The 12,991-nt window shown below is 43.9% G+C and overlaps 1 protein-coding gene across 6 annotated transcripts in view; it reads right to left on the bottom strand.

Annotated features, from left to right (window-relative positions):
* AGAP1 (ArfGAP with GTPase domain, ankyrin repeat and PH domain 1) overlaps positions 1-12,991 on the bottom strand; it is a 309,343-nt gene that overhangs the window by 122,431 nt on the left and 173,921 nt on the right. For all 6 annotated transcript variants that reach the window (XM_063400012.1, XM_063400015.1, XM_063400014.1 and 3 more), the window contains exon 10: positions 1,690-1,794. In XM_063400012.1, the coding sequence (XP_063256082.1) occupies positions 1,690-1,794 (105 nt within the window). The remainder of the gene's footprint in view (positions 1-1,689; positions 1,795-12,991) is intronic.

Genomic DNA, 12,991 nt, shown 5'->3' with positions numbered 1-12,991 from the left:
CGTGTAACCTCAATGGATTCTTACTCTGGGGGCGACGCTGCAGCTCCGGGGGAGCCTGCAGAGGAGAAGTTTCTCCATTGTCTGCCAGAGCAATGAAAAACTCACCCGTGCACGGCCCTGCCAGAACAATAGAGCCTTTTCCAGCAGCCAGGAAGGGCCAGGGCACACACAGCAGCCTCCTCCGTGCTTGATGAGCAGCACAATCTAAGGCAGACTCAGGTGGCAGCTCCATGGGACACGCAGTATCTGTGCTCCCCTTCTGGGAGCAATACCAAGACACAAATTTGGGTATTTCAGGGCTACGTCACAGCAGAATTAGTCAAATTTAGAGGCAATAAAAGTGACCAAATTGGGCAGAAAGACGTGAACTACATCACACAAAGGAGCAGTGAAAGCCCTGCTCCAGAACACAGGGACTGAGGGACAAGGTTTCTGATGGGAAGCAGCAATGCCTTGAAGCTACTTGTCATCTAATTTACCACATAATTTTTAAGAGACATGGACATCACATCAGAAACCAGAGCCAAGCATCATTATGGCAGGACCTGAGACTATAAAATCTTGTGTCAAGGCAGAGAAAAAGTGCTGTGAAAATATTCCACAGACAGGGAACAGCAAGTGGGGACAAGCACAGCATCAGTGTGGCCAGACATGGATGTGGCACTTGGGGATGTGGTTTAATGCTGGGCTATAGCTGGGCCTGACAATCTCAGAGTGCTTTTCAACCTCAATGATTCTAGGATTCCATGCTCCTCAGACACCATCCATCCAAAGCAGAAGCTTCCTGCCAGTTCCAGCTGCAGGTATACCTATATACTATACTATATACTATATACTATACTATAAACCCCAGAATTTCTAGAAAATGCATCAAAACCTTGATTTTCACTCCTTAATGTAAAAGTGCCCAGGAGCTCAAGATGCCGCCAACAGGTTTAGAAACAACTGTCCCTAAAAACATTACAAGTGGCAACCCTCTGATTTTCATACGTAGGATAATGATAAAATACAAGATCAGATATTATATGAAACCATATATATATATCTCTCACATCTATCCCCTATATATCTATATCTCTCATATATATATGTACATATATTATTTAACCTTGGTGAGGGTCACACTATGATTCCTGAGGTGGGCTAGTCCTAAGTGGGCTCTCTGTGCCCCTTCCACCCCCAAATCCATACTAGGAATTGTGTCACACACTTTGAGGGACAGACAGCATCCTTGGGACAGGGACAGATGCTTTTACATGGAAGTTGTATGGGACATATTTTAATGGCTATGCCATTTCCAAAAAGCTGCTCAGAATTACTCCTGAATAAACCACAAGCCCTGCACACTGACAAAGCCCTCTCCTCCCTCTTTACTACCTCTAGGAAACCTTTTCTTGTAAAACGCTTGTTTTTTAATCCTGGGATCAACAACAAGTCCATAAAAGAATTAGCAGAAAATAAAGGCTTAAACAGTTCCAGCAGCTCCTTGGGGTACAAGGAAGCCCCAGTCCCAGAGGGATTCATAGGAACTGCAGTGCACTAGAACTAGAGTTTTATTTCAGATAATGATTCTTTGAGAGGGAAGAGAATGAAGGGAGAGGAAGAAGCCCCCCCACTACAGTGGTCTCAGCAAAGCCACGGCTGCCACAGCTGTGCAGGGCTGAGCATTCCGAGGCAGGGAGTACTCACGTGCAGGCTGGGATGGTAGGTCAGCACGCCGTTGTCACACAGTGTCACGTATTTCTTCTTCCACTCCTTGTTCAGGGACTTGCCACTCCGCTTTAGCAGCATCCCCTGGTGGGGGGAGAGAGAGAGGAAAGGTGAAACACCTCCAGACAGCACACAACTGCCTAAGGCACAGACAGAGAGAAGTGCAATGGCCAGTGTTTTCAGACAGGCTTTCTTCTGCAAGTTACACTCTGAACTCTGCCTCTCCCACAGTACACATTCCCTCCATTGGCTTTGTCTAATGGGTACAAAAACCCCCTTTTTCACTGAATTCCATGCCTCAGGAGAGCACATTTTTGCATGACCTACGTGGATTCCTAGCTGAAGAAGACACCATGCATTTCCTTACCCCCTAAAATAAATGCTGAGCCCCAGGCTGAGGGATCCTGCTGTGTGGCCTCCCTGCAGCATGCTCCTGGGGATCCCCTGCCCACAGAAGAGCACACACCTGTATTCTCATTCCCTCTGCACAAAGGTGACACCACCAAGGTGACACCAGCATGGAAACCCCTCTTGGATGGCTACTCATTCCGGCAAAAAAACCCTCCAATCCCAGGCAAGAGCAGCAAAACAAAACCAGAGCAAATACAAAGTGTTTCGAGTAAATCCTGGATAATTTAATGACAGAGGTCTGACTGGAGAGGAAAGGAGCAGGGCAGGGTGAATCACCTTTCCACCATATTCAATCAGGGATGAATGCCAGCAATCACAGAATCCCAGAATGGTTTGGGTTGGAAGGGACACGAAAATGCATCCAGTTCCAACCCCCTGCCATGGACAGGGACACGTTCCACCGGACCAGGTTCCTCCAAGCCCTGTCCAGCCTGGAACACTTCCAGGGATGGGGCAGTCATAACTTCCCATCAACAGCAAAGACTAAAAGGCATCGTTGTGTTCTAACAGACAAACAGACAGGAACTGCTACAGGGCATTGACCTGTTCTCAGCTGCAAACAGAAATTCACTTTGAAAAATAACATACCACATGCTGTAGAACATTCAAGGTAGTAAATAAAGAATGCACTTCCTTAGGCAATTATAATTTCCAAACCCAAGCCAGCAGGCAGTTCCTAATGGATCCAGACAGTATTATGGTTGTGCAAGCCTTATGGGAATGTCCAGTGCAGATCCTGTGGTCAGTACCTACCACAGGGACACGCTGGTGCCACAGATCAAGCTCTGACCAAAGTGGGCACGTATCCATTTCAATAAATCACAACCAGGAATCCACCCTACACAAACTTCAGCTCCCTAATCCCTATAAAACAAGTTATTCCCTTCTCACTGTACAAGGCAATTAAAATAAAGGGAAAACAGAACGTAGATGCCCTACCAAGCACAGTGGTTCCAACCCAAATGGAGTAGTTCTTGTTAAGTGTTTTTCCCTTTTGTTTTCCCATTAAACCTGCAGCTTTATGAAGTGATCCCTCTGCAGACCCTGTCCCAAAGCCAGGAGGGGACAGGGGTCAGCTGTACTCGTGTAAAAATCCTGCTCCTGGCCACAGCTGTAACAGAACTTCAGAGAAGAACCCTTCCCAAAATCAACACACTGCACGAATGGGACCATGAAAAAAAGCTCATGCTGGACACCTGAAAGCACAGTGATCCAAACTCCCAACTTTCTGCCTGTCTAGGGGTCACATGTCTGGATTTTTTTGTGCTGCTCCTTACTAGAACTCAAACTTTTTCAAGGAGAACGGGGCTTCTGAAACGCCTCCTCACAAAAGCTCCTGCTCATCCCAATTACCGCCTGCCAGCGCTTGGAGACGTTGTTTTCTTCTATTAAAAAATGAAAGCTTATTTCTGCCTTTGACTCTCCTGTTTGTCTATAGGAGGTGATCTGTCTCTTCACCTTTCCCATCTTTTATACCTCACCTGCAGCACAGCACTGGTGTTTAGGGGGACCCAATTCTAGTTAGTGCTGTGCCGTGGGGATCAAAAATTACTGTTTCCCTGCACTGGTTTGTTCTTCAGACCTTCTAATGGGGAAAAAGGAGTAAGGATCACAATGGTGATTTTTTTTCCCCTCTGTCTTTTTTTTTTTCAAGTTTTGAAGCCAATAAAATGTATATATTTCATAACCTTTTAACTACCCCTTTACTATACAGAAAACATGTCATTACTTACATAATTTTAAATTCATGCCAATTATAATCTCAAAAAAGAGTAAAAATCTCCCATGGTCATGATTTTTATTATTTAAAGTTTTGCTACTGTCTACATATGAATTATGAAATTCCAGTTTTGGATCTAAATGAAGAAAATTATTCAAAATGAGGTTTTACCATGTTTTTAATGCATAACTCTGTGCTTTGATGTAAAAAAAACCAAACAAAAACCAACCTGCCCAGCTCAGAACTGAATATGGATGATGGACCTGTTTGTGCCTAACTAACAAACCAGACTTCCCACCCCATTTTCTTGAGGCATTCCTTTGGCAAACAGAATCATTTTCACATTATGTGATAATTAAAAGTATCTTGAAGTACCTGGAGAGCAAACTGCTCTGAATACAAGGAGCTAACTTAGAAGTGCTATAAAGCAGAGCAGCCCATATAAACCACAGTTTTTATCCCCAGGGCCACCACTTTGTAGTAATTTTACAGAACGGTCTGGAGAAATGGTCTCAGAATCAGAGTTTAGATCACTTATAAATGCACTTTGAGGTTAGCTACACCTAAAAAAAAAATAAATGGCCCACATATGACAGGAAATGTTATTTAACAGGAGGAGAACAAGGAAAAAAAAAGCCCCTTGCTTCAGTGACATTATGGCTGCATTTGAGTCACATCAGATCCTGTGCCAAGGAAATGAGATCCAGGGGTTCCTGCTGACCCCTGGTACCTCTCAGGAAATTCAGAGGCAGCTTGGGCACGTCCCCAGTCACTGCCAAACAGGTCCCCACGTACACACAGCACATTGGAAAAATCCCATTGAGGCCCCAAGCTATGCAGTAAGAACCTAAGTCAATCTTCTACTCCAAATACCAGGGGTTTTTTGGCTAAATTATTATGAATTGGGCAGTGCTGTTTTCCCTAATTTGTATGAAATCTCTTCTTTCTTACAGCCCTCCGTGGGCAGTTGGGTGCAGCTGACCCCAGGCCTCCAGACTCAACACTAAGGATTTAACACCTCCGATTTCCACACAAACCGAGAAGAACTTCACGCCTCAAATCGCCTTCTTTTTTTTACCACCTTCCCTCCCAAACTGCAACTCCATGGTTAAGGGAGGAACGGGGAGTCCTCCAGCTTGTGGTTTTGAGGAGCTGGAGGAAAAAGGCTCCAAGTGGAGTGCAGGGAGCTCAGTCCCTGGGTTTTGCTGGAGGATCCACAGAGCGAACGGAGCCGGCTCTCCATTAGTAATGTGTGTGCTACGTCTACTCCCAGGAGGTCATTGCAAGCCAAAAGCAATGTTAAGTGTACAAGCTTTAAATAACTTACAAAGTTAATGTAATGAATGCAAGTGTGATCTGAAATCCATCACTCAGTGGCTTGCTGTAGCCTCAAGCTGTGATAAAACACCACTCATAAATTTATATTAAAACTCTGTTCGATAGCAATTATTTACCAACAAAGATTTATTGATTGCATTTGCTGTTAGGGACTGGGGCCCTAACTGAGTCAATCAGCTTAGGCTGCTGAGCTCCAGGGCACCTGGGGAAGTTACAGACTGCCAGCAGGCTCTGCAATCCCAACATTACCGTGGGAGCAGGAGCAGCTAATGAAAAGCCGCCAGCCTTGGATTGATTGGAGCTAAGGTGGAAAAAAACCAACACACCCAGCACTGGTCAAGGGAGCAGGGCATGTAATACACCCAGTTCATCTGAATACACAGCAACCAGCAAAATCTGGCTGCTCTGGGTGCCTTCTGTGAGCTCCAAACCTTGCCTGCTTAAATAACAACTCAGCGGCAAAACAATCATCAATTTGTTCTACAGAAATACTTCAGGTATTAAATGGCAAATTATTAGTATTTCAAAAAGGGACCCCTTGAAGTTGCTTAATGCTGCTTTGAGAAGATGCTGGCAGGTGAGAAGCCTTAAAAATGGTCTTTGGAGTCAGCAGAGCCAAGATTGGACCTTCTGGAAAAGGAAATATGGTACCTACAAGGCAGGGGTTGGAACTAGATGAACTTCAGGATCCCATCCAACCCAAACCATTCCATGATTCCACTTTGGTTTTGATTTTTACCCCACTGCCATGGCTGAGGTGCAAACTTCTGCCAGCCTTTTGTTTCTTCGCCTCCCTAATTTTTAGCCAACCCTGTACTGTTTCCCTGATGCTGTTGTGACAGAATCAAACAGGTAATCTCACACTTCATCATTAATAACATAAATTCCTAATTTTCCACTCAGGTCTGTAGTTCTCACAGCCATGATTAGCAGCTAGCACTGCTAGGAATTTTCTACAGCTCCTGTGCATCCTGTTCAGAAAAGAAAAACTCTCAGTCATGGAAAGCTTCCTCCTTCAAACAAACAACTCTGAAGGCAGCCATTAAGTCAGGATCACAAACTAATTGTTACATACAAATTCTGGTCAATAAAACACCCACTTCCTGTAAATCTGTTAACCTGGAGAACAAATGCTGGTGAAACCCCCAGGATTCAATGACCAGCCAACTCTGCACAGTCTGTCCTTCAGCACTGGGACCTCCTGACAATAAACAAGATTAACTCTTCAGTGGTGTTTTTTGTTTCCAGAAGATTTAGCTGTAACAGGTTTCTGGTGTTAAAGTCCATTCTTCCAGCTGGCAGACGCCAGCTCAGACTGTTTCACCTCCAAACAATACCTGCATGCCAAAGGAAGCCTTTGGTAATGACTGAATAACTGACCCACAGAGTGTCAGAGAATCCCAGAATGGTTTGGGTTGGAAGGGACCTTAAAGCTCATCTCATCCCATCCCCTATCATGGGCACAGACACCTTCCACTAGACCAGGTTGTTCTCTCTTTACACCTAAAATCCTCTAGGGAATAAATTGTTGAAGAATCCCAGTGTACTGGGAATCCTTCCATAAAAATGTAACTTGTTTTCTCAGTTTCCCAGACTTAAGTCTTTTTTCCCCCAGGAGTTTAGGGAATGCTGCTTGGTCTTCTGGTCAATGAGACATGAAGCTGGTTCAAGTTTTTACACTTGGAAACCTGTAGCAAACTTCCTTCTCCCTTCTGATACCTAAAGGGGGCTTATAAAAAAGAGGGAGAGGGACTTTGGATAAGGGCCTGGAGGGACAGGACAAGGGGGAATAGGGAAATTGCCACACTGCCAAAGGGAAATTGGGATAGATGGGATACTGGGAAGGAATTCTTCCCTGGGAGGGTGGGCAGGCCCTGGCACAGGGTGCCCAGAGCAGCTGTGGCTGCCCCTGGATCCCTGGCAGTGTCCAAGGCCAGGCTGGACATTGGGGCTTGGAACAGCCTGGGACAGTGGAAGGTGTCTCTGCCCATGGCTGGGGGTGGAAGGAGATGGCTTAGAGGTCCCTTCCACCTCAATCTATTTTGGGATTCTATGACCTCTTACAGTAGCAGAGCACAATTGGGGACCAACTGAACCACAAAAGAAAAAAAAAGGCTACAAGAGCCTGGAGTGGCTCTGAAGAGTTCTGAAAACAGGAGAGCTCAAACATTCTCCAACTTCAGTATCTAACAGTAAAAAGAAAACCCCAAACCCTGTAGTTCTTACTATAGTTGGGCACATGGAAAACCCCTCCCACCTCCCTTACAAACTGGCACAGCAGCAGCAGAGTTTTGCTACAAAGATGCTCCCACATTGCAGAAACGATGCAAATTTATGTTATGCGCCTTTACGAGAAAATGAAATCAGAACATTGCACCCAATTCTGTTCTAACATTCCCTAAACACGAGGCAGTGACTGTGCAGCAGGTAATTACTCCATGAATGGTTACCTAATGCTGGGGCTGATCAGCCACAATTTCCATTTGAAGACAAAGAACAGAGAGGATCTAACACCTGACTTGGGGAGCAAAAGATAATGGCTTTGCTTAAACTTGAAGGACAATCAACCTGCAACTCGTTATTTGCCAAGCTCTCTGCACACAAGCTATGAAAGAAAATTAGAAGGATGTACTGAAAAAATCCCAATGCTGATTAAGCAACTCTTACAGTTCATCACAGCACCAGCAACAAAAATTGCCATCTCCAGCAAAGGACAGCCACCAAATTCCTTCAAGGAACAGCAGCACTGTTAGGACAAAGTTAATGGGAAGAACAAACTTAGTGTTCACTGTTACTGAATCTTTATCTTTAATCCCAGAATCACAGAATGGTTGGAAGGGAGCTTAAAGACCATCTCATTCCACCCCCTGCCATGGGAAGGGACACCCTCCACAATCCCAGGTTGCTCCAGGCTCTGTCCAACCTGGCCTTGATTACCAACTGCTCCAACATTTCATCCTTTGGATTTTGCCAACACAGGTGACACACAAGTTCCTCCAACTCTTCTTGAGTTCTCCTTCAGCTGGCAGCTTTGGGACAGGGGCACTCTTTCCTTAGCCCTACTTTATGACCATCTCTAAAATGAGACTTTATAAAATCAACAGCACGTTGCAAACTCTACAGTTACGGGCACCACACATCCTTCCCGTGGAGCTGAATATTCAAGCATGTTACAAAATGCAATCAGGTATTTAAGGGACTGGCACATTTTGCACTCTAACCCCAGTTTACCTCTCTGAACAGGACACAGCACTGACAAAATCACGTTATTTTCCTGCCTTGCAATAGTTTCTGCCTCTGTTGCCTTCTAAGACTTGTCCTGCTTACTCTGAACCACCAAAAAAGAATAAGAAAAAAAAAAAGAATCCCAGCCCTTAATAATCTCCAGTAGCTGGTTTATTAACCCCTTGGCACTGGCAGTTGTGGTTTCCCTGACACCAGTGAAATGCACTCGGATGCAAATCATTACCTTGGGCAAAGGAGAAACAGCGTTGGGACGGGGATCCGGCACCAGCAAACACAACTGAGGGAAAGGCTCCGAGAGCGGGAACGTTCGGGAACGGCTGAAGGGTCAGGCATGAAAAGCAAGCAACAAAACCTTGACTTCTCTCAAGAAACAAACAGCGTTGGGTGGGTGATGGAAAACAGGGAATGCTCGTGCAGGCATTACCGCTCCTAGGCAGAGGATCTGCTTCTCCTTACGGGAGCGCTCCATTTCCCGATCCCTGAAATTCTCTTCATCGTATTTTATATAAAGTAGGGATTTGGTTGGGAGAGCGGAAGGGGAGAAAAGCCATGAAAAGCTTAAAACCCAATTTTAACTTTCTCTCCTGACACTATAGTGTTTCCATAGAAACATCAGGAAGACCACTTAAGAGCAGCTTTTTTTTTTTTTTTGTAGCCATGTTTGGCACCATACCCCTCCCCTGGACAACCTATTATTTCACAAATGGATGCTTTCTGCAGCCTGTTCTGTGCGGGCTCCGATGGAGGGGGGAAAGAAAAAGAACCCTGGATCTTTAACCAGTTCCCTTGTGGTCCCCTCCCTTTTTTGTTGGTAATATTTCTGTCATTCTGCCGGGCCTATATGGTACAAAGGGTTACACTTTAATTGAGCTGTCAGCATCTCCAACAATCCTATAAAACTCCGATTATGCACGGCGGGGTTAGTGACACACTTGTTATTGTGGATGCCCTATTTGCTAAACCCGGGCCCCCCCCCCACAGGTCACCTCACCCAGGCGACCTTCCTGTCATTAGCCTCGTCTATTCCTACCTCACCGCTGTGAAAATCACACAAGGAAAGGCTTCAAAGCCCTTGCCAGGACTGAATTCGACCAGGAGCTAATCACCCACAAATCCAGCTCAAATGGCAATAATTGGCTAAACTGCTCACCTCTCCAGAGCTCAGCAGTAATTTGGGATAATAAAGAAAAGAATTATTCAGCTAACTGCCCTGAAATGTATGCTTTGTGACCGACACACTTCACATTTTAATAATGATGGACACAAAATCCAATTTAATACAGCATCGGCTGAATAACAAACCCAAGAATACTGGCAGGGGAAAAAAAAAAAGTGTGTGCGTGTGTTCCTTTTTTTTCCTTAAACTGTGTTCCATGTTATTGTACAGAAAAGATTCACACTTCATGTCAGGAAATTTGGGGACCAAAAAGGCCTTCAACAACCAACCGCAGAAACTCTGCTCCATAACGGGATTTTAAAATTTATTTCAATTTTTTTTTTTTAATCCAAAGGAGTGTCCTCCATAAAAAAAATTTTGCTGACAGTTATACCTCTGGTCTTCAAACTTTTGTAGGGGTAGAAGAATAAATATCCTTTTTTTTTAAAATTCTGCAGTAGGATATCTTCATTATTCTAATTAACAATATTTCCCAATGGCTCAATTTTTCTATTTTTACACCTCATCCTATGGTGAAGGACCATCAGCATTAATGACCCCACTACAGAAGGATCTGCCAGGACACACTGAACTGGTTCAACTCTGCAAACATCACTGAATCCTGGAATGGTTTGGCTTGGAAGGGACCTTAAACCTCATCTTGTGCCTGCCATGGGCAGTGACACGTTCCACTGCAGCAGGGTGGGTGATCAGGGCCCATCAGGATGCTCCAGCCCTCTTCCATCCACACACCCTGCTCCCTGTCCTCCAATCTCTCATAAGAGCAAGAGAAAAAAAGCAGAATAGATGAAATAGGCATTCCTGGTGATGTTCCTGAGATGTCAGTTCACTCAGAGGAATGGGAATGATGGTGGTGATGGTCCTTCAGAGATACACTTAATGTACTTTGGGCACTGTCCTCTCATCATTACAGCAGAAAACAAATCAGGAACCTAATGAGGAAAAATTACTTCCCCACTGGATCCTGTTACCTAGAGTTCATAAAATCATGTTTCATGTTCCCAAAAAAGCTGCAAAAAACATAAACTCCATCTTCAACATGAGGGAAATACTTCAAAAAATGCAGAACATGCCAAGACACACAGGACAACTGCATGAAGAGACAGCTACAACATCCCTGTGCTATTTGCTCAATATGTGGGTAGTCATGGAGCTAAGCAGCTTATAAAGATGATGATTTATCTACTGCTGCAGCAGAGTCACATCTTTTTAAATAAACCTTTTCACAACACACACAACTGTCTGCTCATTCTTCTTAATGAATCAATCTGTACTTTGTCATCTGAAAACAAAACCATTTTGGTTTCAGCTGGGAATATATAAAAATGTGCAGCTAATTCACTCAAAAACCTTCTGGTCTTGGCCAAGGACCATGACTTGAGTCACACAGGGAGAAATTTTACAGGGTGTGAAGTTTTGCAAAATCCACCCCCCACACCAACACAGCTTGTTGGGGTATCTGTGCAGGGTCAGGATTTGGACTGAACGATCCTCATGGGTCCCTTCCAGCTCAGAATATTCTGTGATTTGATGATTCTTTTACACCAAGGCATCTCCACATCTCCAACACCTCCCTGAACCCAGGGAAAACCTATCCAAGGCCATTTCCCAGGATTTAAGGGTACAACCTAAAGATAACTTTCAAGTACAGGTTTTTCACCCCGTGTTCTTAAATTGTTACAGCAAAAAGGCAAAGTTACTGCAGTCAGAATCAGAACTCACCCATTTTTACTACAGTAGTTGTTATAGAAATTAGAGTTAACAGAACATGAAACGTTGCCAGTGCCACTCATCTGAAAAATTTTTTCTGAGAAATTATAAATCAATGCTTTTGACAAGGTTATTATTAGGATTCCTGAAGTAATAACCTGAGACATCCCAAAATTTGTTTATTGTTATTTAATATTCTTCTTCAGAGAAGAAAAGGCTGGTTTTGTCCTGGCCTGCCTTGCTTTATATACAGCACTCACTCCTCCTCTCCCCCACTTCCCAAGCTTAGCATTAATCAGAGCAATTTCAAAATAAAGGATTCTGCATATTGTGTCAGCAAGTTAAAAATTGTAATATTGTTTTAATGTTAAAATCACTCCAGATACAATACTTCCTGTGTAGTATATTTCATGGCTCATTTGCTTCAACAGATATTAAGCTTCAGTCAACAATTAACTACTGACACCTTTTTTTTCTTTTTTTTTTAAACCAAGAAGATTTAGCAGAAGAGCTAAAACCACAGCCTGGATTTATTAGATGGATGCTAATTTGATGTCACCAGTTTATTTCATTTCTATCAAGTATCCACTCTTGTGAATGATAGGGTCACTCAACCCACATTTCAACTGAATTGAAATCCAGATTTGAGCACATCTTTCAGCCCAAAAACTGCTGCAAAAGTGCACCAGTTTACAAGATCACTTGAACTGTTAATTGTTTATCACTTACCATACGAGATCATTCCCAAACACAGGCATTACAGCCAGTGTTTAAATGGAGTTTTGGATTCAGCACTTCTGGTTTTCTGCAAGGAACCCACTGGCACTGCCTTCAGCCTGGCTTTACCTGCAGTTTCATGGTGCTACCCCTGGGACAGAAGCCCAACCATCCCAATTCCTGAATCAAAAGGCATTTCTATGGTGACAACAGCAAAATCAAGCTGTCAGCAGAAGACTTTATTCTACCTCTCTCTGTCCAATCCCCATCAGAGAGATGCAGAATCCTGGAATGCTCTGGGTTGGAAGGGACCTTGAGCACCATCGACTTCCAGCCCTTCCAAGAGATGTAAACCCCAGCCATATTTTGCACTTCATGAGGTATTTCCATCTATCAGAAGCTTTGAGAATCAGGAAGTAGATGACACATTTTTGGATTATTGGCTTCTACCCAAATGATGTCAGGAACACAATGTGACACCAGCCAGGGAGGTCCGGCCCCCAAGGCCAGAGCACTACAATTAATGGGATGTTGTAACAAAGGCAGCAGTGACTAAATCCTCTTGGAAACAGCTACTCCTAGAAAAAGCTGAGATATATTTGCCGTGGTAAAGTGTGATGCACCACAAAGAGTGAAAGACCACGTTCCACTCTGAGAAGGACATCTGAGAGATTTTTCTGGAAGAATTTTTTCCCTGATTTCTCCACATTTTTCCCTGCAAAACCTTGAATTTCTTCATGTGTGATCTGTAAGGCAGAATACAGAGTGCCCAGGGAATTTAATGCACTGGTCATTCATCTTTTAATGTTTTAGAATACTCAGCAGTGACAGCAGACATGGCAAAGGCTGTTATTATGTGCTGTTTATTAAGACTTCTTCCTCTATCTATCAAGACTTACTAAAAGGAGTCACAGAATCCCACAATGGTTTGGGTTGGAAGGGACCTTGAAGATCATCCCATC

The sequence above is a fragment of the Prinia subflava genome, chromosome 6, assembly GCF_021018805.1.
Source record: "Prinia subflava isolate CZ2003 ecotype Zambia chromosome 6, Cam_Psub_1.2, whole genome shotgun sequence".
NCBI lineage: Eukaryota > Metazoa > Chordata > Aves > Passeriformes > Cisticolidae > Prinia > Prinia subflava.
This window is presented reverse-complemented; position numbering and strand designations above follow the sequence as displayed.